This window comes from Sphaerodactylus townsendi, linkage group LG04, assembly GCF_021028975.2.
Source record: "Sphaerodactylus townsendi isolate TG3544 linkage group LG04, MPM_Stown_v2.3, whole genome shotgun sequence".
NCBI lineage: Eukaryota > Metazoa > Chordata > Lepidosauria > Squamata > Sphaerodactylidae > Sphaerodactylus > Sphaerodactylus townsendi.
The window spans coordinates 26,197,346-26,224,324 of NC_059428.1; the positions used below are offsets into that span (position 1 = coordinate 26,197,346).

At 43.1% G+C, this 26,979-nt stretch overlaps 1 protein-coding gene across 4 annotated transcripts in view; it reads left to right on the plus strand.

Moving 5' to 3' along the window:
* The window catches only part of ELMOD1 (ELMO domain containing 1), a 61,171-nt gene extending 34,473 nt beyond the window's left edge, over positions 1-26,698 (plus strand). For 3 of the 4 annotated variants that reach the window (XM_048493437.1, XM_048493439.1, XM_048493440.1), the window contains exons 3-12: positions 1,539-1,684; positions 2,555-2,583; positions 7,122-7,219; positions 8,065-8,194; positions 9,288-9,421; positions 12,601-12,669; positions 12,988-13,011; positions 15,718-15,768; positions 16,213-16,346; positions 24,981-26,698. In XM_048493437.1, the coding sequence (XP_048349394.1) occupies positions 1,539-1,684; positions 2,555-2,583; positions 7,122-7,219; positions 8,065-8,194; positions 9,288-9,421; positions 12,601-12,669; positions 12,988-13,011; positions 15,718-15,768; positions 16,213-16,346; positions 24,981-25,153 (988 nt within the window). In that variant the 3' untranslated portion in view covers positions 25,154-26,698. The remainder of the gene's footprint in view (positions 1-1,538; positions 1,685-2,554; positions 2,584-7,121; positions 7,220-8,064; positions 8,195-9,287; positions 9,422-12,600; positions 12,670-12,987; positions 13,012-15,717; positions 15,769-16,212; positions 16,347-24,980) is intronic. The other variant, XM_048493441.1, reaches the window with a different exon arrangement.
* The last annotated feature ends 281 nt before the right edge of the window (positions 26,699-26,979 follow it).

Here is a 26,979-nt window from a genome sequence, read left to right on the forward strand (position 1 = left end):
TTATGTGGTACTGTTCTTCTGTTTTAAGTGCATGATTCAGGCAGCCCTCAAAAGAGACTTTGTCCAAGGATGTCTTGCTGACCCAAAGGGCCCTGATCCCAGTTCATTCCCAGTACTGCCTATTTTAATCTAAAAGTCCCCTGAAGCTTCTCACAGGAAGCAGTAAGGAAATGGCTCTAAATGACGTGTTAACTTGTACTTCTCTCATAGGCTTTTCTGTCAAAGAACCATCCTAACCTCCATCAGTTATCTCCTTTTTTTGGCTATCCTTGCAAAAAGAGGGGAAGTGCTGTAGGCACTAGCTGGGCTTGAGAGCTGTGCCCTGGCTGGTGCTGTGGGCAAAGGGATGCAAATCAAGGCCCTACTGTGTGTATTTTCCTGCCAGGGTCCCTGAGGTCAGTTTGTAGAGCTGAGTGCATGAGGCCGGAGCCGGGGCCACAGTGGGAAGCTGTAGTATAGCAGGCAGGAAATGCCAGGCTCCTACAATTGATACCAGGCTTGGCTTTTCTACAGGTGTTATACTGCTGTCCAGTCCACAGGGGCTTATATTGCCCTGTTCCCCACTGTACTTGAAGAAAAGTCTGAAGCTTGCACTTGCACAGTCCTTGGTAGCTCATTTAGACACCACCACCCCCCCCTCAGGGCTTGAGGTTTCACATTCAAGGCTGGCTGTTGAGTGGGGTAGGAACTTGACTACAGGTCTTCCTCTCTGTTTCCACCATATTTATTTTCTCTCTCTCTCTTGCTCTCTCTACCTCAAGCTGCTTCTTAACTTATTAGTTTTAAGCAGATTGCTAACATGTGAAAAGCTATTCCACATCAGAACAGCTGCAAAAATCTATCACAAGGGCATAACATTTAACAACTGGAAGAGTGATAGGTCTACTGTTATGTCCCAATAAAAGAGGTAGTGTCTCCCCTTGATCTGTACTTCGGAGCAAAGAAAATGTTGAAGAATTTCTAGCCTCAGTAAAATGGAAAAAATAGTTGCATTGAAAAAGTGGCTTACCTCATGCTCCTCATTTTGTCCTCGTAACCACCTGTGAGGTAGGTTAGGCTGAGAGGGTGAGACCAGGCCACCCACTATCCTCCAAAGTGGGGATTCGAATCTGGTTCCCAGATCCTAGTCTGACACTGCACCGCACTAGCTGGCTGTCTCGTTTAGCAAAACTATTGCTACACCACCACAGAGAGCAACTACGACCTTGCTGTTTTTCAGCCAATCCTTCATTCCTGTGTTAAGTGGACATAATTCCTTTTTAAAATTCCCAATTGCAGAAGCGTTATAAGCGATCACGTTCTTTGGAATAGGACTGTTTTCTGAGACAATTGAGAATGCCTCTTTTTCTTTTTAAATGGCCCAGCATTGAAAAGTGATTCTCTTGACAGTGAGCCCCAATAGAATGAGGCGCTGAAGGTATTATTCTTCAGTAGTACTGAAAGGAGGATGAGAGTGGATTTTTATCCCCCCCCCCCCCCCGAAAGATTCTCTGTGGGGATTGGCTTGACTTCTCACTTCAAGTTTTTCCTTCTGGCAGGATGCTCGTCCAGGTGTGCCTCTACTTCTACTGTAAATGCTTGTGGCGCTGCCTGAAATTTGTCGCGAGGAAACTGACAGGTCGGTGCGAGTTGCAGCGGATTTGCTACAGCACAAAGCCTGGGGCCTGCAGAACTATGAAAATCGGTAAGGGGAATTCCTGGATCTTCATTGAGAGTCACAGCTGTTTTTGTTTGTTTATTTATTTATTTATTTATTCCACTTTTATACCGCCCTCCCCCAAAGGGCTCAGGGCGGTTTACAACATAATTACAGGCAAGTGGATAAACAGGATAAAATGCTAAAAATTAATACCAGTTAAAATGCAGCGCTCCAAATCCATAAATATTTAAAACAGATGGCGTTCAACCATTAACTCCTCTAACTCTGAGAGGGGAACAGTGGATCTCAGTTGTTAACGGGCACCTATCAGCAGCCGGCCTCCCCAAAAGCCCGGCTGAATAACTCGGTCTTACAGGCCCTGCGGAATTCATTTAGGTCCCGCAGGGCCCGGACAGCTGGAGGAAGAGCATTCCACCAGGCAGGGGCCAGGGCCATAAAAGCCCTGGCCCTAGTGGAGGCCAGCCGCATCATAGAGGGGGCGGGGATCTCCAGTAGATTGGCCTCTGCCGAGCGCAGAGACCGACGTGGGACATATGGGGCCAGATGGTCCCTGAGGTATGAAGGTCCCAGACCGCATAAGGCCTTAAAGGTTAACACCAATACCTTGAAGACGATTCGGAATTTGTTACCTCTCCCTTCTTATGAACACTCTGTGATAGCATCGTTATTAGCCTGTAACTGTTTTATATCATTTTAGACTGCTAAATGTTATACACTGTGTTCGTACTGCAGCTGGGTTTTTAAAAGTGTCAAAATTTGCTGGTGTTAAAATTTTCCTCCTGTTTTACTTTGTCAGCCACCTCGTGCAGTTTCCCGATAGAAGCAGCATATAAATTTTATAAATAGAATCAAGGTTCAAAATCCTCAACAAGTTTTTAAATGTTTCCTTCACAGAAACGTCACTGAGGAGTTCGAAAAACAAGGTGAGTAATAGACTTTATGGCAAATTTTCAATCTCCTGTGTTCCCAGTTCTGTCTTCCTGCTGATATTGCCAGTTTGAGCAGCCCTGCCAATTGTTCCCACATCAAACATGCATGCTCTTGGGAACTTTTAGTGGGTTGCTTGCATGCACCTAACTCTGGTAGCAGTTTGAGGCATGTTCATTCCTGGAATGAACTCTTTCAGGATTGGCTAACAGAGGAATTTTATCTTGTCATGGGCCCTTTCTGCACAAACCAAATGAAACGTTTTGAGGCAGGAAATAAAACATTCCTTCAGAGGAGTTCCGCATGGTTTTTAGCCAAAAACATTTTATTTCTTACCTTGAAACGTTTTATTTGGATGCTGTTCCAAGCAATCTTTTTTTTGGAAACTGTTTTCTGAAAGCGCTCCTTTTGTGGAACCATTTTCACTTGCTGGTCGGAGATATTTAAAACATTTCTTACCGCTCTCTGCAGTTCTCAGACTTCCTCATCAGCCCCATTTTTTAGCTCACTCTGTATTTCCATCAGGTTTTTATTATTATTATTATTATTATTATTATTATTATTATTATTATTATTATTATTATTATTATTATTATTATTATTATTATTATTATTATTATTTTGGAGGGTCGTGTCTACATAGCTTTGAATCCTTGAATGGTATCACAGAGTTTTGAATATTTGTAGCTACGAGTCTAAGAAGTTTTTAAAAACCCCAGAACAACCATAAAATGGCAGCCAGGAAGTGTTTTTGAGGGGGTGAGTGTGGACAAACGGGGAGTATTGAAAACATTTGTAAACGTTTTTCAGGGGCTTGTGTGGAAAGGGCCACGGTCACTCCTATGACTGGGCGTGCTACTTTTCTGTTTGCAGGGTGTCGAGGCAAGAACTCTGCTGTTTTGTTGCAGCACAAAACAAGTGGGAGTCGGTGGCACCATAGAGACTGACAGTGTTTTATTCCAACATGATTTTTTGCTGACTAGCTCTACTTCTTCAGATGCAGTGTAGCAGGCCCTCTGTGAGGTGTGAAGGGGGAAAAGCGTAAATAGCCCAATGAAGGGATTGTGAAAGTACAGGGTGACATACAGTTACGTAAAAGTCGTATAGAATCAACTACGTACACTGTTCAGAATAGCAGTAATTGTCAGTTCTCCAGCCACTTAATACTCAGCTGGCTAACACCTGTAATGAAGAAGGAAGCCCAGAGCTTTATTCAGCCCAAGGGAGGGTGGAAAAAAGAACAGCAGTTTCATTTTGGAGCCTGCCTGTACAAAAAAATTATTATTTTTTGTTCTGACAGTGGTGCTTGCTGGGTAATCTCAAGGAGAATTCGGCCCTTGAAAATTCATTGAAATCACTGAGTTTAGAACAGTGCAAGTATATCTCCTATGTAACTGTTTCCCCAAGAACAGTCTGAGGAAGCAGGCTCCAGTACACAAGAGTTTATTCTGGAATAAGTTCTTCTTAGTCTTTAATGTGCCACTAGACACCTTTTTATTCTTTTTTGAAATGTGATCTTCCACCTGCAGGCCAAAGTGGTGCCATAACTTCTCTGTCACCACCACCCACCCCTATGTCTGACACCTTGTTCCGGTGCATGCATGAACTAGGCCTTATACTGCTGTTATCAGATTTCACAAAATAAAAACTCCTTAAAGCCTAACAAAACCGACCGGAATATTCATTTTCATGAGTCACAGCTCACTTCAGATACCCTGATATGTATTGCATGAAAAGTGTCTTGCTGTGAGGACATCTGTTTCTTGGAAATAGGTGGTTTTATTTTTCAAGCTAAGATTGGACTTTTCTTTTAACGTTGGACTCGGCTGCGGCTTGGGTGCCGAAGAAGTAATAACAGGCAAGGAAAGAAAGCCGGGTGGTGGTGGGAATTAAATTCTTTAGGGGCTTAGTCTTATTTTTTACTATAGTAGAGATGTCTTGTTGAGCCTTAGGGATTCCCTCCTCTGCTTATTTGTTCCCCCTGTTATAAAATGGGCATCATTTGCAAAAGACAAAGTAGTTTGAATGTTGTTTGTTGCCCTTTAACGTTTCATTTAAATGCAAATGGAAAGTTGGAGATTGTTTCCTTGTGCCAGATATAGCAAAACCCACTGTTTCTTCTGAATTATTGCACCCCCGGTGTTTTTAACGCAGTGTATAAAATAGCATTTCTGTTCCTTCAGATGTTTGTTTTAGTCAAATGCTATAGGGCTGCTTTTTAGATCACATTTTCAAAATGTCAAGTGCATTCCATACGATGTGGTAAAGGTGACCCCCATAATGCGATGTGCAACTGTGGCCAACTCATTTTAGCACATAAAGAGGTGCACGTTACAGGGAGCCAGAACTGTATACTTAACAGGGATGTGACCCATTAGCAGTAAACCTAGATTTACCTTCAAAGTAATGCATGAAACCATCTTCACATCTCCAGATTCCTAAGTGTTGCTTTGGAATTGTTGAATGTAGAAAGAGAGAAGGGAATGGAAAGGAGGAGGGAAAGCGATTAGAGGGCACAGCAAAGAAGGAAATCTGATCATTTTAGGAGACCCTGATCTAAGTCCAAACTCACAGGGAACAGTAGTCTTTATTGTACATTATATCCCAGGAAGATCCAACAAACTAAAGTCTTCCGCCCCAGTCTTTGGATGATTGGGTGATGCTAGCAGGACAAAAGAACTTACCTGTAGTGCTTTGCTTGCATGCAGCCCCTCCTTTGAACTGGGCCATTGTATGTACAATGTATGCAGCCTAGGAGGTTCTGTGTGCATTCAAAGGCCTGCATTCTTTCTCCTCTCCAGTGTCCCAGTTACTCAAACCACAGCGAGACACTCTAAGGTGCAGTCAATTGAGATCAGAGCTGCTGTGCAGACCAGCAATATGGGAACTGTTGAATATTTTTCCCTTGAGAAGTGAACAGTAGTCTTTATCATACATCATATGTGAGGGCGATCAAACATTGTGCGGAATAATCCATGTAGGTTTTGATCCCAACCATTTCAAACTGGGTGATAGCCGTTGTTTTTGGTTTTCTGACATGCTACATGCTTTTTATGTAGTCTTAAATTTTCTTTTTCTCTCAACACCCCTGTGGTTAGAGGTCATTACTTATCTCTCGTGGACAAAGTGGTAGGTGCTGAGGCTGAGGACGGGGAATGTAGTTCTGAAGGCTGTCCATTGAGCTGATATCCGCTTGGAGAGCAGCAATGTTGTGTGTGACTTAAGTTCTCTCAGGTTACTTCTGACTCATGGCGATTCTATGAATCAGTGGAACATCTCACAAACTGAGGGCCCGGGCTCCCTTTATAAAGTCAATCCATCTCATGTTGGGTTCTTCTCTTTTCCTACTACCTTCCACCTTACCTAGCGTTATTGTCTTTTCCTGTGAGTCCTGTTTTCTCATAATGTGACTGAAGTACCACTGCCTCAGTTTAGTCATTTTAGTTTCTAGGGAAAGTTCAGGCTTGATTTAATCTAGAACAGTGATGGCGAACCTTTTCGAGACTGAGTGCCCGAACTGCAACCCAAAATCCACTTATTTATCGCAAAGTGCCAACATGGCAATTTAACCTGAATACTGAGGTTTTAGAATAGAGAAAAAGGTTAGCTCCAAGGTGTGCGGTACTCGGGAGTAAGCTTGTGGTAGTCGGTGGCTTTGCTTTGAAGCAACTGTGCAATGCTTCGAACGGGTGAATCACAACCCTAGGAGGGTTTACTCAGAAGCGAGCCCCATTACCAGCAACCGAGCTTACTCCCAGGTAAAGGATCTCGCTTTAGTTCTTCCCATGAAAATCAGTAGGGTTTAACAGCGCTCAACAGGGTTATGTACACTGCTTCCCCAAAACTAGGTATTAGGTTTAATGCTAATATTATCACATGACGAACTCTTTGCATGCGTGCCCACAGAGTGGGCTCTGAGTGCCACCTCTGGCACCCATGCCATATGTTCGCCACCACTGATCTAGAATCTACCAATTTGGTATCCGTAACACTCCTCCAACACCACATTTCAAAGGAATCTACTTTCTTCCTGTCAGCTTTCTTCACTGTCCAACTTTCACACCCATACATAATAAAAGGGGGTGCTGTGGCATGAAATTAACGTGGTCTTGGTTGCCGGTCTCACATCCTTACACTTAAGACTCTTCTTCATGGCTTTTCTTCCCAGTCTCAGTCTCCTTCAGATTTCTTGGTTCTTTTGGTTGATAATGGAGCCAGGAAATAGAAAGTGGTGAACAATTTCAATTTCCTCACTGTCCCCCTTGAAAGCTGAGTAATTCCCTGGCAGTTGTTACTTTGTCGTCTTAATGTTCAGCTGTAGTCCTGCTTCAGGACTTTTTACTTTAACTTTCAGCAGCAGTCATTTCAAATCTTTGTTATTTTCCACCAGTAAAATGGTATCATTAGCATATCCCATGCCCAATTTTAACTTCGCCTTCATCTAAATCAGAAACATAGTAGCCTGTTTTCAGAGTGATGCACGAAGACATAACTGTGATCTGTTTAGTTAAAAATGCATGTATTATATTTTCAGTTGCTGCAGAGTTCACTTAGTGTTCACCCAGATGCAATTGAAAAAACCATAGATGCCATCATGGACCTGAAGAAGATTAATCCGGATGTAAACCCACAGTAAGTGGAGAAGGGCAGGGCTGTTGTCGCATTTTATGTTCGGAAACCTTTGCGTCTGTCTCTTTGGAGAATCTGACTTGGAACCCATTAAGTATCATCTTGTTTCCCCCACCACCATTGCATCCTAAAATGCCCCCTAAAACGTTGCCCTCTTCAAGAACACCAAGACAGCCAACAAGAAAGAGGAGACTCTGAGAATTAACAAAGCTTGGCTACCAGTACTTAAAAACACCAGAATCAAAGGCCAAGGGCATGCTAAGTTCATGGACAATGGACTCCACCCAAACACAGGATTTGCATTCACTAATATTGCTGCTGCTGCAGGGAATGCAAATGTGAAGCACTCCCTGGACTGAAAAACCCCACCTGCAATACTATACTATCAACCCCACCTTTGCATAGCAAGGTCCACCCAAACACTTACTGATTGGTTCCCCACCCGGGGACATGACAGTATATACCCCACTAAAACATTCCCTTCTCACTAGACACTGTGTGTAACAGACTTCCCTCTGTGATACACCTCTGAAGATGCCAGCCACAGATGCAGGTGAAACGTTAGGAACAAGATCCACCAGACCACAGCCACACAGCCCGGAAAACCCACCACAACCAGTTGAATCCAGCCATGAAAGCCTTCAACAATACATCAGTGAAGATAAGGTACATGACTTGGCTAGGAGAGTTTAGCATATTATGGGATGTCATGGCCTATATTTGCCTAAACTGATGCCCTTTTCCTCTCTGGTGAATAGGTATATTCCATACTCAATTCCATATTCGATCATGCAAAAGCTCAAATTGTCAAGCGCAGGGTTTAATCTGCTGCTTCCTTTTCCTATTAGGCTCAGTGTATCTCTGCAGGCCTGCCTCTTACAGATTGTAGGGTACAGGAATTTGATTGCAGAGGTTGAAAAACTGCGCCGAGAACCATATGATTCAGAAGATTCTGGGCATGAAGAAATGCTCTTGAAGGTAAGCAATTGAAAAGAAGGTTACTTAATCAGCAAAAGGTTTGTGTATGCAATAGCTTATTCTGAGATAGCTCCTGTTAGTTGACAGTCAAATTTTGTTGATCTGTTGTAGGGGATATCAACAGATAGAAGCCTGTTAAAAGTAGCTAAAGAGCCCCTGGGTAGTCACAGGCTATTTTCCTCTCCTTGCATGTATCTCAATGTGAGCATTGGATGTTAATAGTTCCATGGTGTCACTTACTGCTCCCATTTTCCAAGCCCCTTCCAATCCATTAATGCCTGTTAAATGCAACCTCTCTTCTGTTAAAACTTATTATGCTATATGTGGGTACCAGGAATCTGTTCTGTAGTATCAACTTGTTTGGAAGGCAGTGTTCTCAGAGCTGCCGATCTCTGTATTTAGGTAGCTGTTTTGTTTCTCTAAAAGAAGCCCCATGGTACAGAGTGGTAAGCTGCAATACTGCAGTCAAAGGTCTACTCACATCCTGAGTTCAGTTACAGCAGAAGACGGTATCAGGTAGCTGACTCAAGGTTGACTCAGCCTTCCATCCTTCTGAGGTCAGGAGAATGAGTACCCAGCATTCAGGGGGTAAAGTCTAGACAACTGAGGAAGGCAGCAGCAAACTATCCCATAGACATAGTAAAACGTTGTGATGTGATGTCACCCCAAGAGTCGGTAATGACTTTGGGCTTGCACAGCCGACTGCCTTTACCTGTACCCTTTTGTTTCTCTTCTGGGCCTTTGCAAAACTGCCTCGTGAAAAGGAAGTCAGATCATTCCGTGCTTCCAGCAGAACAACCTACTGTTCAGAGGAAGTGGTTTTTTCCCCTCCTTTGCAAGGCTATTGTGCGTCCCTGTTCAAGTCTATGCACCATTTCTGCATTAGGTCACCGGATTTCCCGGCGGCCATATTTAAAAGTCTGCTGTGTCTGAAGAACATTACCTGCCAGTGTTCCTTCTTTAGTGCATTGCCCCAAGCTTTTCGGAATACGATGCATACGAATGAAGCCAAGGCCAATAGGGAACCAGTTTCTGAAATGTCAATCCACAAATGTCTTCTTTTACCTGCGAATTCTCCCCCTCCCTCCTGTAGCTATGGAAATGCTTGAAACCCGATTCCCCGCTAGAAGCTCGGATTTCCAAGCAGTGGTGTGAAATTGGTTTCCAAGGTGATGATCCTAAAACAGACTTCAGAGGCATGGGCCTTCTGGGCTTATATAATTTGTTGTAAGTATAGCTCTTTTCCTTAAAGACTGAGTACAAAGCTATAAATGTTGCTCCCACTAATACACAGCAGAGCTTATTAAGAGGATCGTAGTTATGGAAATGTGCAGAACTCCTCATTATAACTGTAACATTTCGTCCCTTTGGATGAGAAACACTTTCATATGAAAACCATTTGGAGGATTATTGAAAGATTTATTGGGTCTGAAGATTTAGCTTCTGATCCGGGGGGGGGGGTTCCCCACTTCATTGAGAAGCATGAATATAAAGTAGCAGACAATGAGATGCAATGTTATCAAAGCATGTCCTGTTTCCCTTTTACTGTAGTATCTGTGTAACCCACCATAGGCAGAGACTGGGTGTTGTAGGTTTTCCAGGTTATCCAGCAACCGTCTGGTAACATTTGCTCCTAATGTTTCACCCACATCTATAGCTGGCATCTTCAGAGATGTCACAATAAGATAGAAACACGTCTTGCCGTGACGTACCTCTGATGCCAGCCATAGATGTGGGCAAAATGTTACGAGCAAAAACTGCCAGACCATGCTCACGTAGCCCAGAAAACCCACAACAGGCAGTTAATTCCAGCTGTCAAAGCCATCAGTAATACATTACATAGGCAGATAATTTTTCAGTGCATGTTTCTTCATTGAGCAGCAGTGGTGTAGGAGGTTAAGAGCTCGTGTATCTAATCTGGAGGAACCGGGTTTGATTCCCAGCTCTGCTGCCTGAGCTGTGGAGGCTTATCTGGAGAATTCAGATTAGCCTGTAAACTCCCACACATGCCAGCTGGGTGACCTTGGGCTAGTCACAGCTTCTCGGAGCTCTCTCAGCCCCACCTACCTCACAGGGTGTTTGTTGTGAGGGGGGAAGGGCAAGGAGGTTGTAAGCCCCTTTGAGTCTCCTACAGGAAAGGGGGGATATAAATCCAAACTCCTCCTCCGCCTCCTCCTCCTCCTCCTCCTCTTCTTCTTCTTCTTCTTTTGTAGGTAAGAATATGGGCCCTTAGAGGATTGGGGCAGGGCGGGGCTTTTATCCCTACTTCTTTCTTCCATCTTGAAGCTTTACTGTACCTTTTTGCATTCCAGGTTGGTGGATGGAAGTGTTCGTATATGAGTAGTGAGCTCAGGGATCGTGGTGTGGATCCTACCCCCGTCCACTCCAAGGAGTACAGTTTGAAACCTTTCTCCAGCATAAGGAGCCATCCTCCAACTTAAGTGGTTCCTCCGATGGAGGCAGAACCACTTAAATTGAAGGAAGGCCCCTTGGGGGAATAATTGGATCCATCCCATTGCCCTCGGAGGGGCTTATAAAGTGTGGGAGCATCTTCAAAGAGCGAAAGAGGGACAGATGAGAAGGGCATTCTGAGCATTGGCCTTTCTCACCATTTCCCCTAGGTCAGTGATGGCGAACCTATGGCACTCCAGATGTTCATGGACTACAATTCCCATCAACCCCTGCCAGCATGGCCAATTGTAATCCATGAACATCTGAGAGCTGCAGGTTGCAGACCTCTGATCTAGCCTAATCTTTTTCCAACTTACATGTCAGACCCTTTCTTCCTCTAAGGGGTGTCCCAAAGGCACAGGGGCCAAAGACTGCCATCAGAGCAAGGCACTGCTCCACACAAAATGGATGCCTCCCAGAGAGTTCTGGGATACATCTTATGTGTCAAGCCTGGTCAGGAAGGTGGGTGGCTGCTATACTTTTTTCCTGGCCTAAAGGTGTGCCTGGCTGGCAAGTGAGGCTAGCAAATCCCCATTATGTCACCCTAAAGTGATTCAATCAGCGCTCCAAGCAGACTATTACTTACCCAACCCGGCAATCAGTCAGTATTCAAGAGAATAGTCCAGGCATTCTATTGGGTCCTGGCGACTCATCAGGCCTCTCCTATCCTCTCCTATCCTCTGGAAAAACAATCAACTCTTTTCCTCTGGTTTTCCTGCCAGCTTACCTCATACCACCTCAGGACCTAGTCTGGGATATAAATATTGGTCCTTTGGCCATTCATTGTGTATATGTGTGTGTTTCTTCAATCTGGTCATGCACCTCCCCTTGTATGTGGGCTCTTCTTATTGCTCCTGGAAATACCGGTCATTTCCCCTCTCAGTTCTGCTTTCCCTAAAAAACATCCCATCAAGACAGGCCACTGTCACCCATCCCAGAAACCCTATCCTATCCCTGAAATTCTTTCCCACTGCCTCCCTTTTCTCTTAGGCTCATTCTGCACATGCAGAATAATGCACTTTCAAACTGCTTTCAGTGCTCTTTCAAGCTGTGCGGAATAGCAAAATCCACTTGCAAACAGTTGTGAAAGTGGTTTGAAAACGCATTATTTTGCGTGTGCGGAAGGGGCCTTAGTCAGTTGTTGTACGGTTTTGTGTGAATATGTTCATTGCTTAAATATATATTTCTCGATTTACTATGTTTACCCTTTAATAAAACCATGTTTTAATTATACAACTGTCTGTTCATTTGAGAGTTTTCACCCTGGATTATCCTGGTATGCTGTCAGAACCAAAGCCTGAGATACTTTGATGTCCTTTCTGATTGATATGCCTGCTGATTGACATTTAGAAGGGGTTCTTCCTTCCCTTTCTGTACCTCTCCTTGGTGTTTACAGCTTTCACATCGATCATATATAAGTAGGCAAATGACCCTGGGAAGCCTCCTGGTCTCGGACAACAGGAGGTCCATTGAACTACAGGTGGCGCATCTCTCTCTCTCTTGCAACCTTGAGGGCTTATGCCTCCTAAGCAATTATTTTCACACTTTTGCTGGGAAAGCGGGAGTGGGGGTTGGGTGGAGATATAACAGCCTAGACAGTGATGGCGAACCTTTGGCACTCCATATGTTATGGACTACAATTCCCATCAGCCCCTGCCAGCATGGTCAATTGGCCATGCTGGCAGGGGCTGATGGGAATTGTAGTCCATAACATCTGGAGTGCCAAAGGTTCGCCACCATGAGCCTTGGAAAGCCAGGTCTCCCCCAGAACCAGCTTTCTCTCGCGAGGGGCTTGCAGCCTTCAATAACCTACCCAATAACCAACCAATAACCAATAACCAATCAAGTATCCAGAGTTCATTTTATTGGTCCAAGATCCGAGACCTAACATATACATAGGTTATAGTTGCTCTCTGTCTCCAGCTAATTCCCCCAATTTGTTTTTCCCCTGACAGGTACTTTGCCGAACAGGATGCTGCCGCAGCTCAGCAGGTCCTCTTGGATTCCCTTCAACCAAAGTACAGGTAACATGTGAAACTTAGAGACAGCAAAAGTTTCTCGTAAGCAGATCCTTTTAGGAACCATCTTGTATGTTTTATTGCTGATCTATCTGAGATTGTCCCCTCCCATCCCCCCAAAAACGTGTTTACTTAAATTGGAGAAAAAATATTATTAGATTTCTGTATATTCTGCCTATTTCTTTTTTTTACTGTTAAATACCTTCACTTTATTCTGCATATTTCTTTCTTTACTGTTAAATACATTTGCTTTATTCCATGTGATGATGATTTTTTTAAGCTGCTCATTTCTTTTTTCCTTTTTTTTCATCTTTCACAATCAAGGGAAGTTACTAAAGAGGATCTCAGGTATTCTTGCTTTCCTGTTGTATCCTTAATAATCCTTTGCATAGCAAACTTTTGAAGTGAACTTGAACTTCCGGGGAACAAGGGTGAATAGCTCATGTACTTAGTGTGGGAGGAATGCCCTTCTTGGCAAGCAGGTCCAATTTAAAGGAATGGCTGTGTCTACTACCAATGCCCTTTCCTCTCTGTCCTTTAGACTCCTCTCCTTTCCCAGCCTCCTCATTAGCTGATGTACTTGTGAGAAAGTGGCAGGTTGCGCTTTAGAGCCCCAGCAGATGTGCTTGAGAGGAAAGCTTGCAAAGACTCAGCGTGAGCAGGGAAGGCTGGAACTCATTTCCACCATCCAAGAACTATGGGCAGGCAATCTGGGGTAGCAGTTGGCTAGCTTCTCATAACTTTCTTTCAGAATTTTTACCAGCGAGCTGGCCTCACAGTAGAAAGGGATAGCATGTCAGCAACACAACCGAGCTGTCGTTCTTTATAGCGATAGCACTCTACCAAGTCAAAGGATATATTTTATAGAGAGTTTGTTTGGATTATTTAATTTTTTTAAAGGCTGTTCAGACTCAGTTCAGATGCAAGAACAAACCATGGTTTGGAATACCAAACCGCCGTTTGGTTTCACATTAGCAAGCACATGACGCTTGTCCTTACCCCTCCTTTTGTCCTCTGTCACTCAGCCTGGTTGTTGGCAAACTTGCCAGCTTTCAGCTGACCTGGGGAAATGGTTTTGGTTCCTCTGCAAACCCGGTTCCTCCAGATTAGAATGCACCTGCTCTTAAACACTATGCCACTGCTGCTCTACTTACTGATTGAGTTTTTTTTATAATTTACTTACCGATTGAGTTTTTTATAATTGGGTTTTTGTATAATTTTGTTTGTTTGTTTTTTACAACCGAGGCCTATTTCCCTCCTTTCTCTGAAGAGGCAAAAGTGGGAAAGAGTTGTGTTTTATTTTTATTTTTTTCTATCTTTGGGAATTACAATAAAAGGGGAAAAGTGACCCCTGAGTTTGATAAATAGTTAAACTTCAGCATAGTGGGAGGTGGGGGCAGAGAGGCAAAAGATACTGCAGGTATGGATGAGTCATTTAAATTAGAATCCAGGATGTTACATGTTACTGTTTTGTTTTTTACTTTTTTTCTTGCTTCCTTTCGTTCACTGAATTGCAAAGTGCGGCACCGAAAATCCTGCTGCCATTCTGTTGTGTTGCATGTTGAGAGATGCTGTGATGGTTTGTTGTGCTCCTGCATGCTGCTTTTTCTATTAAAAAGCACAAGCCAGACATGGAAATAATCCTGAATAATCCTGAAAATGTACTTCCGCCTAGTCTGTGTTTTGTTGCCAGCGGTGATGGCAATACATAAAACATATTTGTATTTTATTAGTATTTTGGGAAAAGTCTTATTTTTTATGTTGTGGGGAAGTTGGTATATTTTCCACTGCCTGGTGCTTCTCATTATCCGTAAAAGAGACAAAATGGCCTGCTTTTACAGTAGCAGTAGGCAAGGATTTCCAGATATAGAAAGGAAACTTCCATGGACATGTGTTGTCCAAAACCATCTTAAATGAACTGGGGGAGGGGGGGTTTCTAGCATGTACCATTACATCCACAAATTGATCATTTAAAAAAAATTAAACACATATGATAAAATGAGTTAAATTGTAAATAAAAACATTTTAGAAAATTGAATTATAAAACTAAAATGCTTCCTTTCTACTGAATTTCTAAAAGCTGGTTTTTAAGCTTTCTTTCTTGGAGTCTGTGAGGGTGTAATCGGGGATACCAAGTTGACTCCTACAGCTTTGCTCAGTTAGTTCCCATCTTCTCTGCAACCCTGTCCCAAATGGCTTCGCCAGTCCCATAATTCCCAGCCTGGCCCACACAGGTATCATCATCTCGACCTGTTCTTGCCTTCTTTTTTGGCAATGATAAGTCACACAGAGAGAGCTTCTACCCATTTCAGTGTATGTTTGCGGACTTTGTATCATGCTCATGTCCTACCTGCAGGGGGGCAAACACAACTCCAAGGCAGGCTTCTTCACCTTGCCACTTAAGGGACACGAGGCCACGTGTGAACCAGCCTCTCAGACAAAGAGCATTTTGGGCAGGCGAAGAGCATTTTGGGCAGTGGTTTTTCCTGTTTTCTTGCCTCTGTGGTGTCACGTGTTTCTCCAGCTTGTTCCGAGTGATTTATGTCATATCCATCTTGTAGAATCCCAAAGGCCTTGCTCAGGTCATACTTACTCCATGTGAAGAAACAAAGATCTTTCTACAGATTCTTCACCCTACCTATAGTGCACCAAAATTAGATCCCTCCTTTGTTAGGGCTGCATAGAAAACAACTTGTGACTTCAATATTCTTTCTGTCAGAGACAAGCAGTGCTGGGGGGCACACTAATGTGATAAGGCAGGTGACTAGTTGTCAGAGGGGTTTTTAAAAAATAAAATAAGGTTGAGTTTTAAAAACAAGAACATTTAGCACAGGGGTCTGCAACCTGCGGCTCTCCAGATGTTCATGGACTACAAATCCCATCAGCCAATTGGCCATGCTGGCAGGGGCTGATGAGAATTGTAGTCCATGAACATCTGGAGAGCCGCAGGTTGCAGACCCCTGGTTTAGCAAAATGATGCTACCACACAGATCCAGCTTTCCTGAGTGATATAAAGAGATTCGTGTGCTGCAATGTGTCTTTTTAATTTTTCAGCAAATGCAGCAAGGCTGAATGGGAGAAGAAAAAGTTTGATAAAGCTATTGGGTAAGTGTAAATTTCAAAATAGGGAATTACCATCATCACTGCTTATTGACAATTATTGTCAGCTCAGCTACGTGCTTCCCTAGCTGCTGCTTCAAGTTGTGAAAAGGGTTTACTCTTTGAAATGATGGAACTATCTGTGGGGATTGCCTGTAAGAGGGTTGGGTTTTGATCAAGTCCTTTTGAGTCAGAAGAACAGTAAGATAAGAAGAAGTACTTCAGTTCAGAGCCATGTGGTTCTTTGGGTCCCCTCTAGCTTCAGTGATATTTACATCACTGCCATAACAAAACAGTTGTTTGCTTTCAGCATGGAAAACCTCACACAAGAGATTCAAACTGTGTCCCCCTGTCAAGTTACCAGATCAGCCGTGGTCATGACTTCCTAGCCATGTTAGGTTTAGAAGCTTATTTTTTAAAGTGGCAATTTCCATTTCTTGTTTCTTGCAGCTACTCTTTTGCTATCGTTGGCATTAACATCACGGACTTGGCATACAATCTGCTTCTGAGCGGTGCTCTGAAAACGCACTTCTACAACGTTGCTCCAGAGGCTCCGACGTTAACCCATTTCCAGCAAACCTTCTGTAAGTATGTGCCGAACCGTGCATGTGAAATGTTGTTGCTGTACTTGTACTTGTTCTTCAAATTGATACAGGTGATTAGTTGTACAAACCATAGCTAACCCCTGCCAAAGTTCGCTCAGGTCCTGCCACGTTTATTTTATTTATTTATTATTTGGATTTTTATACCGCCCTATCCCCCAGGGGCTCTGGGTGGTGTACAACATAGAATCCCAGTACAATCAAACAAAAGAGCCCAGATTTACTACAGATAAATAAATTACAGATTGTACTGGCTCAGTCAGTTTTAATACAGTGTTGTTTATTAAGAGGTCCTTCTCACGCTTTCGGCCTGAGAAAGAAAGTTATCAAGTCAAGACTGTTATCTGCATTGCAAGGGGTTGGACTTGATGGCCCTGGTGGTCTCTTCCAACTCTATGATTCTACGTTCTGCCTTTTGGAACGTGTGTGTCTGGGTGAAACAGCCCTGCCTTTCCCCGGCCCTTTTCTTTCCTGGGAATATCTATAGGAGGGAAAAGGGGAAACTGCTGGGAACATATAATCTGTGTCTTGTGAAGAGCTGGCCAGTTCAGACAATAAAGTTACTATCCTATGCTTGCTATCAATAAAACAAGAATTCTATTTCTAAAGTACTTGTTCCTGGTATTGAGCAAGACTGCGGTTTTGCAGCTGTTTTTCAATTGGTTGGTTCCATTTTTGAGTTAACTTCGACTTTTGTTGGGGGATAACCAATACTCAGCAAAAAATATATAGATGTATCTGTTTAGTGGGTCAGTGAACAAGGCCAACCAAAGGAAACTGTTCTTCATTTCCAACTGAAAATGCCTGATGGTGTAAAATGGTGGGAATTTTGCAGTCTGTTTTCTTCTGTGTGTCTGAAACTGACCAAAAAAAAAAATCCATGTCCCAAAGGGCACCAGAGATTCTGTAGAATCTTGTCCCAAAACGCCACTTCAGTTGCTCACTGCTGGACACAGTTGAAAGGCACTTTAACCTCATCTTAATCACCTGAGCATCTCTTACTGTACATGTGCCAAGACATGGGTAAGCAACTGAGGAGCTCCTCAGCCCTTGTTCTTGTGGAAACAAGAGGAAAACTTCCAGAAGGTACCATAGACAACCAGTTCCCTTTTTAAAACTTTGCCCACTGGGGTTTCGAGCATACTGCACTTTTGCTAGGAGCCTACAACAAAACAAATACATACACATACATTCAGTTGGGCAGGGTGGCACAGAGTGGTAAGCTGTAATACTACAGTCAAAGCTGTGCCCACATCCTGAGTTTGATCCCGACGGAAGTCAGTTTCAGATAGCCAGCACAAGGTTGACTCAGCTTTCCATCCTTCAAAAGGTGGTAACTCGAGTTCCCAGCTTGCTGGGGTTAAAGTGTAGATGACTGCGGAAGGCAGTGGCAAACCACCCCATAAACATGGACTGCTTAGTAAATGTCATGATGTGACATCACTCCTTGGGTCAGACTTTCAAGAATCAAAGCTCCTTTTGACTCTCAAAAGCTCATTCCCTGAAAATTTGTTGGTCTCTAAGGTGCTACTGGACTCAAATCTAGCTATTCATAAATATTTGAGAATTGTATTAGCAAAGGTTTCACAGCAAGAATCAACCGGCTGTTGTGGTTTTCCTGCGTTGTGTGGCCATATTCTGGTAGGTTTTGCTCATAACCTTTCACCCACATCTGAAGATGCCCGCTATAGACATGGGTGAATTGTTAGGAGCAAACTAACTGCCAGACCACAGCCACCCAGCCCAAGAGCCCCGAAACAGCTACTTGAGAAATCTTAAATTCTGTATTGAAGCCTTGGAAAGTCTGTGTGCAGGAATGCGTGTGTGTGTGTGTGTGTGTGTGTATTTTGGGGGGTTGTTGGTACCGCCTCATCCACCAGGTGGTGCTGTTCTGTTTGCACAACCATCCAACCAGCTCTACTGATGCTTCCAATTTGGGTTTTGCCCAGCCTGTGCTGCTTCCTGCTGTCACCTGGCTAGACCTGGAAGAATCTTGACTCCGAAGGAGCAAAACAGAACAGGAGAAAAAGATCAAATTTGCCAAGGCTTTTTAAAATATATATTATCCTAACATAAACACAAAGTCCTGTGTGTGTTGTCTGTTCATCTTCATTCAGTCTTGAAACATGCCTGTGAGATAGGCCATTCAAAGCTTCAGATTGAAATCTGAGACAAGGGGAAGGATGTCTTCTTTGTGAGACTCCAGAGGAGCAAGGATACAAATGCAGTATTCAGTGGGACCGAAGCTCAATGACTGACCATATGTATTGTCGAAGGCTTTCACGGCCGGAATCACTGGGGTTCTGTGTGGTTTTCGGGCTGTATGGCTGTGTTCTAGCAGCATTCTCTCCTGATGTTTCGCCTGCATCTGTGGCTGGCATCTTCAGAGGATCTGATAGTAAGAAAGCAAGTGGAGTATATATACATGTGGAATGTCCAGGGTGGGAGAAAGAACCATTGTCTGTTGTTATCATTATCTGGGGTTCTTTCCCCCACCCTGGACATTGCAACAGGTATATATACTCCACTTGCTTTCCTACTATCAGATCCTCTGAAGATGCCAGTCACAGATGCAGGCGAAACATCAGGAGAGAATGCTGCTAGAACACAGCCATACAGCCCGGAAACCACACAGCATCCCACTGTCCATATGTTTTGCAAACCTAAGGTCTCCAGGGGGTCTGTAATTAAAGGAACTTGGGTAACAGCAAGTAGAAACCTAAAAACTGATGGTCAGAGAACCAAGTGTAGTCTTTTAAAAAGTGTTTATTTTACTTATTTATTCAGTGTTTGCTAGTTTTGAAATGAGCTTGTCTGACACTTTAAATATTTAACATTTTAAAATTTAAATGAAATATTTGAATACTTTAAATGGTTCATGCTGGTATAATGTTCCAATATAAACCATTTTGAGCATCAGCAAGAAGAAGACAGATTTAGGCATTGAAATGAGAAATTAAAATGGGTTTGACTGGATGGAAGGTAGTTTGGGATCAAGTTAAGCCATCTCGCTTGCTATTTTTTTCCCCCAAGCTAAATGATTCACGGAAGTGCGGGCACATAAGCTTCTGTCTGGTATTAGCCTCTTGACGGGGAAAGATACTTGATTTGTGTTTGTGTGTCTGTGATTGGAGAAATGGCAGGGGAAGAAAGTGTTCAATGCCCCCTCCTAGGAATACCTGTCTACAGATTTTCTGCTTCCCTTCCAATTTTGCCCCAGTTGTATTGTTGCTGTCCTTTTTCTTTCTGTCTGTCTGTCTGTCTATTCTGGTACTGAGAATGGCCAAGACCAAGAGCCAATTCGCCACCCAGAGCAAGGCCTCATAACGATATCGGGTACACTTTGTACTCCTTGAACTTGGCTCGATGCAGCAAAGGACTGCAATTTTGGCTGATCCCAGCAAGTGATCCTCCAACCTCATGAGCCATAAAACTGGCATGAGTTGTAGATTCCACTGCTGAGGTGTATATGTTGACTTGCGGCCAATAGAAATGTGATAGATAAAATAAATAGGCACCTGTTTTGTGGACTTTTCCCATTCAAGTTCACCTATCTGTGCCTTCAAATAAAATTAAAGGATTCTGACCGACAGGCTTGGTTAATAGAATTAACAGTTATATAGCACTTTTCAAGAATACAGCACATTTCTTTACATACATTAGCTCAGTATTCCGTACAGCAGCCTGTATTTATTTATTTTCAAGAATCATTCTCCACTACTCGGTTCCTGGGGCGGTGTAGAGCATATATAAAAGTTATCTGGAGAACAGTAACTTTGAATTGCAGGATTATAGGCAAGTAAGGTTGGGCAAGAAGGGGAATTTCCAGAGCATAATACATCCCCCAAGGCCTCTGGAACAGAATTGGGAGCAGAATTGAGGCGCAAAACATCCTCCACTTCCTCAAGGATATGTTGGTGGGAAGAGTGGATTTCATTCAGGGACATCTCAAGTTGCTTCCACTCATCCGCTAGTTCTTTGATTCCTTTGGTGAAAGCTTCTGAAGAGGGTCCAGTTTTGTTAGGGTTTCCAACAGCAGTCGCTTTGTTGAACTCCTTTAAATTTGCATTTCTCTTGTCAGGTGTAGCATGGGTGTCCTCAATGAGTCTGTGGATAGTAGTATTCCTAAAGAAACGCATAATTTTAATATCATACCTTCTGGAAAAAAAGTGGCGATGTTTCAACAATAGTGAAACCTGTTTCAGTCCTGGGTTCCAGATGCCTGAGGTGGGGGGGACTTTCACACACACTGGGTCGTGCACGATCAGTGCAGCTTTGCAGCTAGATTTTGCTGTGTGAAACAGCAAAATCCAGTTGTAAAATATCACTAAAGTGCAGTGAAAGTGAATTGAAAATGCGTTATTCAGTGTCTATGTGAGTCTACAGAAGGCTCTGGAATATTGGCTAGCAACACACCACCTCACCAGTATGCGGTTTTGTCCCTTTGTCTGGCAGTCCGAATGTGACGCAATTGAACTATCAGGTGACTTACCGGAGTTTCATCTGACTCAGCCAGGTGGTTTGCTGATGATGTCACAGCAGCATCATGTGGGTAGGCTTTGGAGGTATGCAGGACTGGAAGAGGTCTAAAAAGGATGAGGAGTATTGACAGGGTTTTGCAGGCAGCAAGTCTTCGGTCCAGCCCCGGGCATCTCCAGTTAAAAGGATCAGGTGGCAGGTGATGTAAAAGACTTTACCTGAGAACCTGGAGAGTTGTTGCCTAAATAGACTCCGTAGAAGGCAGCATCTTTTTTCAGTTTATATGTTCAGTGGTCGAAATTTATATGGTGGATGGTAGTTTACACCATGGTTAAGTAGAGATTGCCAAGTTGGGCCACTATCCAGAGCAGGGGTGGCCAACCTATAGTGCTGCAGATATTCATGGACTACAATTCCCATCTGCCCCTGCCAGCATGGCCAGGGGCTGATAGGAATTGTAGTCCATGAACATCTGGAACACCCCTAATCTAGAGGGTGCACCAGATGGCTCTGTACCCTTTGTTCAGGGTCAGCCTGCAGACATCTTTTAAAGAGCCCTCAGTTTCAGGAAGTAGCTAATAGGTTCATCAATCCTGCTGCTGATGGGCATATAATATGTAATTTCTTAATTAGATTTTCTTCTGTCATAGAGCTTACAGAGACAAGCACAGAGTTCTTAGGAGGTCTCCCATCCATACACGGACCCTACTTAGCTTTAGCCAGATTGCTGGGGGGGTTTGTGAGTTCAGGACTTAGCCTAGTGCTCAGGTTTCCCTTCAGCCTTTCTTTTTAGTGCTTTTGGTGGTTTTGGGGAACAGATTTTGTTCTCTGCTTGTTATCTTTGAAATTTTACTTCTGCAAATGAGGTCAAGGGCTTCATAGCTTCCCTCCCTCATAGATTTTGACAAGGTAACAGATTTTGAATTGAATTTAATCATTGTTGTTCACTTTGACTTTCTGGGACTTGTCAGTCAGATTCACAGCTACCACATTTGTGATTTTCAAAAGGCTCTTAAGAGGTGATGTAGTATAGTGGTTAGAGTGTCAGGCTTGGATCCAGGAGATCCAGGCTCAATTCTCCATTCTGCCTTCAAGCTAGTCACATAATCTCGGTTTAACCCACCTCACAGGGTTGTTATAAAGATTTTTAAAATGGAGAAGAGAAAGGTATAAGCTGTATTGGATCCCCATTGGGAAGAATAGTGGGGTATAAATGGAGTAAATAAGTAAATCAGAAAGGAAGGCTTGGCTTTGTTTATTGTACTGAGTCTCCTGCCACCCACAATTACTTTTTCATTCATTTTGATGCTGGAGACATCTACATCTGCATGCTGCTGCTTCATATTCACATTGTAGCACACAGGTGGCTCTGGATCAGTGGGACTCGTTTCCAGATATGATGGCTGAAATATGTGATATCATTTAATCTGTCTTCTGGCTTATAAGAGGTACTGATTGGGAGCTTGCGGGGTGTAATTATTGGCTGAAGATTAACAGCCAATCAGGAGATCTCACCTCTGGCAAAAACTTCCTATGGAACTTGAGACAAGTGACTCTACTCCCGTGGTGGCGAACCTTTGGCACTCCAGATGTTATGGACTACAATTCCCATCAGCCCCTGCCAGCATGGCCAATTGGCCATGCTTGCTATGCAAAAGGGGAAGGTACACACCAGGACATTTCAATAATAAGAACAAACTAATTGCAGAGCATTGTCCTCCCTGATTATACATTGAAAATACATTGTAGATTGTACATTGAAAAACCCTGACCTGCCTTTAACAGCCGTGAAGTTTAACGAGGCCAGTTAATTATCTGGATTCTGGCTAGCTGTTATAATTGTATTTAGATTATATTGCCGTGCCGTTCTAACTTGTGTGTATATATATTACTCGAATGGGAGAATGTAAACAATTTTTCCAAAACATTTTGTTACTGTTTGTAAAATTATTTTGGTTACTTATTAGTAAATTGCTACTCCAGTGGGAGCACTAATTTTTGAAGTCATTATTGTAGCCTGTTGGGTACAAGTTTTCTTCATTTTCACAATTGGCCATGCTGGCAGGGGCTGGTGGGAATTGTGGTCCATAACATCTGGAGTGCCAAAGGTTCGCCACCACTGCTCCACTCTGTCTCAGACATCAGTCTGCACATCTGTAGTGTGAGGATAACTTTGTTGTTAACCCACTTTCTCCCAAATCAGTCTGGCTGGCAACATTGGTCATTTGCTCAGAAGCCCTTCCCGTGACACCCGGTCAACACAGTTGAAGAGGGTGACTTCCAGAGAGACATCTGTCTATGATGGCTCCTCAGATGTGGAATATCTTCTCTCAGATGATCACCTAAACATGCACAAATCTGCTTTATATTGACCTGTTAAGGATCATATAGTCTGTTCTGACTAGCAGTGGCTGTCTGGGATCAATGTGAGGCCTTTCACGTTGCCTACTCCCGGATCCTCTTGTGTGGAGGTGTCTGGAATGGAACCTGGGACCTTCTGCATATCCACCACTGAGATATTCCACCACTGAGCTCTGGCCCCACCCCCACTTGATCTTCCTATTTTCAAACTCTCAGTCGAGTCTTTTTTGTTTACTCAGATGTTTAATTTGATTTCTCTTCTCATTTTCCCACAGGCACTGGATTTATAATATTTTAACTGTCTCACTGGTTTTATGACTTTGTTTTTTATGCGGCATTGTAAATCATATTTAAAACCAGGCATTTTGTCATGGTTTGTTTTTATTGTTGACTTTTATATATGCTCTACACCGCCCCAGGAACCGAGTAGTGGAGAACGATTCTTGAAAATAAATAAATACAGGCCTGCTGTACGGAATACTGAGCTAATGTATGTAAAGAAATGTGCTGTGTTCTTGAAAAGTGCTATATAACTGTTAATTCTATTAACCAAGCCTGTCGGTCAGAATCCTTTAATTTTATTTGAAGGCACAGATAGGTGAACTTGAATGGGAAAAGTCCACAAAACTGTATTTTTAAAACTTCTGTTGTTCAGGTTTCATATTAATAAGCCTGTCCGTGAATCTTCTCTGGCTTCACACTGTTTTAAGAGTATGTTTCATCTGAGGGGATGGCTCCCTTCTAAGAGAAACTGCAAACATAACCTCTTGTAAGGTGCAGTACAGCTCCGGTGCTTCTACACAACATCTTTAATCCAATCTACCAGCGCATCTGAGAAATTGCAAATGAGAAGAACCACAGGGCAGTTTTGGGCTACGGTTCCTTTATGACCGTGGTGGCGAGCCTAAGGGACTCCAGATGTTCATGGACTACAATTCCCATCAGCCCCTGCCAGCATGGCCATGAACATCTGGAGTGCCATAGGTTCGCCACCACTGCTTTATGAAATCAGCAGTGCTCTTCTTCTTCTCTTCCCTCCCTGCATCCTTACCAGCCTTCAGCTGTGACAGGAAGTTGGAGTGAGGGAAAGGTCTGTCGTAAGGGAGTGTAGAAAGCAGTGGATAAACACAAGAAGGCAACAGGAAAGAGGCAGAAGGATAGAGAAGGCAGAGCAGGGCCAAGTGGAAGATCTTAGGAGAAGAGGGTAGAGACTGATGGGAACTGGCAGGTGATGGAGAGCATAGTGGAGGAAGGTAGAATTCTGGGATGGATGAGATACCTGTGGAGGAAGCAAGGGAGAAGAGGCAGAAGTGAGGCTGACCTTCACCCAATACTTGGCTATTGCCTGTATTTCCTTACATACTCCTGTCAATTCATTGGTTCCTGGTTGTGATGTATTTTAAACATAGAATGCCATAGCAGGACTTCGAACTGATATTCAGCGTGCACAAGCTTGGGAATAATCGCATGTGAATGAATCTCACTTTGCAGCAAAATATGGCAAGATTTGAACTGTAGAACTTGGGCTCCCAAGCTGCAAGAGTCACAGAGTCTGTTGATGGTAAAAGTGGAGATCATTTATTAACATTCTAACCCATAGGTGTCATCATGCTGGCAGGGGATGATGGGAACTGTAGTCCATAGGAGGGCCGCAAGTTTGGCACCTGTGTTCTAACCCTTTTGTGTCGTCGTCGTCGTCATCATCATTTGTTTATTACAATCAATGACCAGTTTGAATTGAACAATAATCTACTAACCCTTTATATCCTGTAATAGGCTATTTGATGCATGAATTCCACAAATTCTGGATTGACGAGGATCCCCTGGACATCATGGAGTTCAATCGGGTGCGGGAAAAGTTCCACAAGCGTATCCTCAAACAGCTCCAGAATCCAGAAATGGCCCTGTGCCCTCACTTCGCTGCCTCAGAAAGCTTGATCAACCTGTAGGTGTTGACTGGTTGGGTTTTGGGTTTGGTTTGGTTTGCAAACACTGCCTCATTCACATGTTAGGCCACCATCCTAGAGAATAAAAAATCGCTCATGTATGGAATGACCATAGCGATTGTATGCATGCTTCTTGGTGCAGTATTTCATCTCTCTCGTTCTCTTTTTGGCATCTCTCCTCACATTGCTCCTTTGGGTGGGGAGGGGCTTGTCATGAAAATGGAGTGCTCATATTGCGGCATTTTGCAGTGTTAAACATTCTGAATTGACGTCCCTGTATGAAGAAGTGTTTTTTTTTCTATTTTTTTAAGTCACTTTTTCCTCTCCCTTCCCCATTGCCCATATAATTCAGCGTTTAATTAAAGAACTGTCGTTCTCTAGCTGTGAGATATTTTTTTTTGTATATGTGGAATAATTTAGTGTATTGTGAAAAAGCCTTTTAACTTAATTGATTTGGTTTTACGATAGCTAAAAACACTTTAAAAATGGTCATGATCCAGGCAAAGTTGAGCACTTTTGGATACCTACTGATTTTTCTTTTAATGCCCTGTGCTTAAATCTTTCCCAGTGAAATGAATGGGACAGATAAAGGGTTTAACTTTGGATGAATCATGCCCTGTCTTTGTACATTATTTAGGACCGTGTATGTAACTTGGGCCTCATGCAGGCAAGGTAAATGAAAAGACGAAGCATTTTTTCCTGTGCATGCGCCATGAAAAAAATGAGATTTATGATGCAAATGTGGGAATGATTTTAACGTACGTGACATTTATAATGAGGCAGCCGTGACAGTTCGGAAAGGTGAAAGTTGAGTGAATTTTGAAAGCATTCACTGTGTTGATTGCCAAGATCAGGAAATGTACAGATAGATAAGTCAGGAAAGGAAGGTTTCCTCTTTTTTCAGAAGTTTGCATAACAGGAGCACCACCATATTCATACGTTCGTGACTACGTTGCATTACGCTGCTTCGAAAATGCAAGGTTGACATGCTGCGTTACCGCATGTCCTGAGTGCGACATAGATTGATCGTGAGTGTCCTGGATTGCCTTTGGAGAGGAGCAAATTAAAAAAAAATCTACATTCTTACTTTCAACATATTGAACTTGAGCTTCGAGTTGTGAGCTCAGTTTCTGAGTGCTACGAGGAGTAAATTAGCTAGGGAGATTTAAATAAAATAGCTCATCATAAAAAAACGAAAGACTAGAACAAAGCGCTGCCTTGTTATTTTTAAAAAACACCCCCCACACTCAGTCCACGTGGAAGTCTTCAACCCTGTTGAAATGAGTGGAAGGTGTACAGGATCGTGATTTCATTTTTATTGGGCTTGAACAGAAGTCAGTCTTCTTGGATTGTGCCCGACACTTCTGACACCATGTGTAGACTGTCAAAATAGTATTTACCATGGCATTTCATACCCATGGTATTTTTTTTACCTTCGGAAGCTTAGTATTCTAGGTAGTTTGTGAATTTGCTTGCATAGCAAGATTGAATTTGAGGTATTACCTAATTATTTGTGAATTCCATGAATAAAGTCACTCTAAGAATAAACTGTGTGTGTTTAATTTCTGAGACCGTGTGTTGACTGCTGGTGTGCTGTCAAGAAAAAAAGTGTGAAGCGAAATGATTCAGTAGTGAGGGAGGGAGTTCTTATTTCTCTCAAGTCCTCTCAGCCTTCTCGATGACGATTAGCCTTCCCATTCTTTCAGATTTTACCTCATGATAAGCATCAGGCTTGGAGGGTGCCTGGGAAATGTAGACCTAGAGGAAAAAACCTAGCAAGTGGGCAAAAGGCTTCCTTGGGGCCTACAGGCTGCTCAGTTTCCACCTTA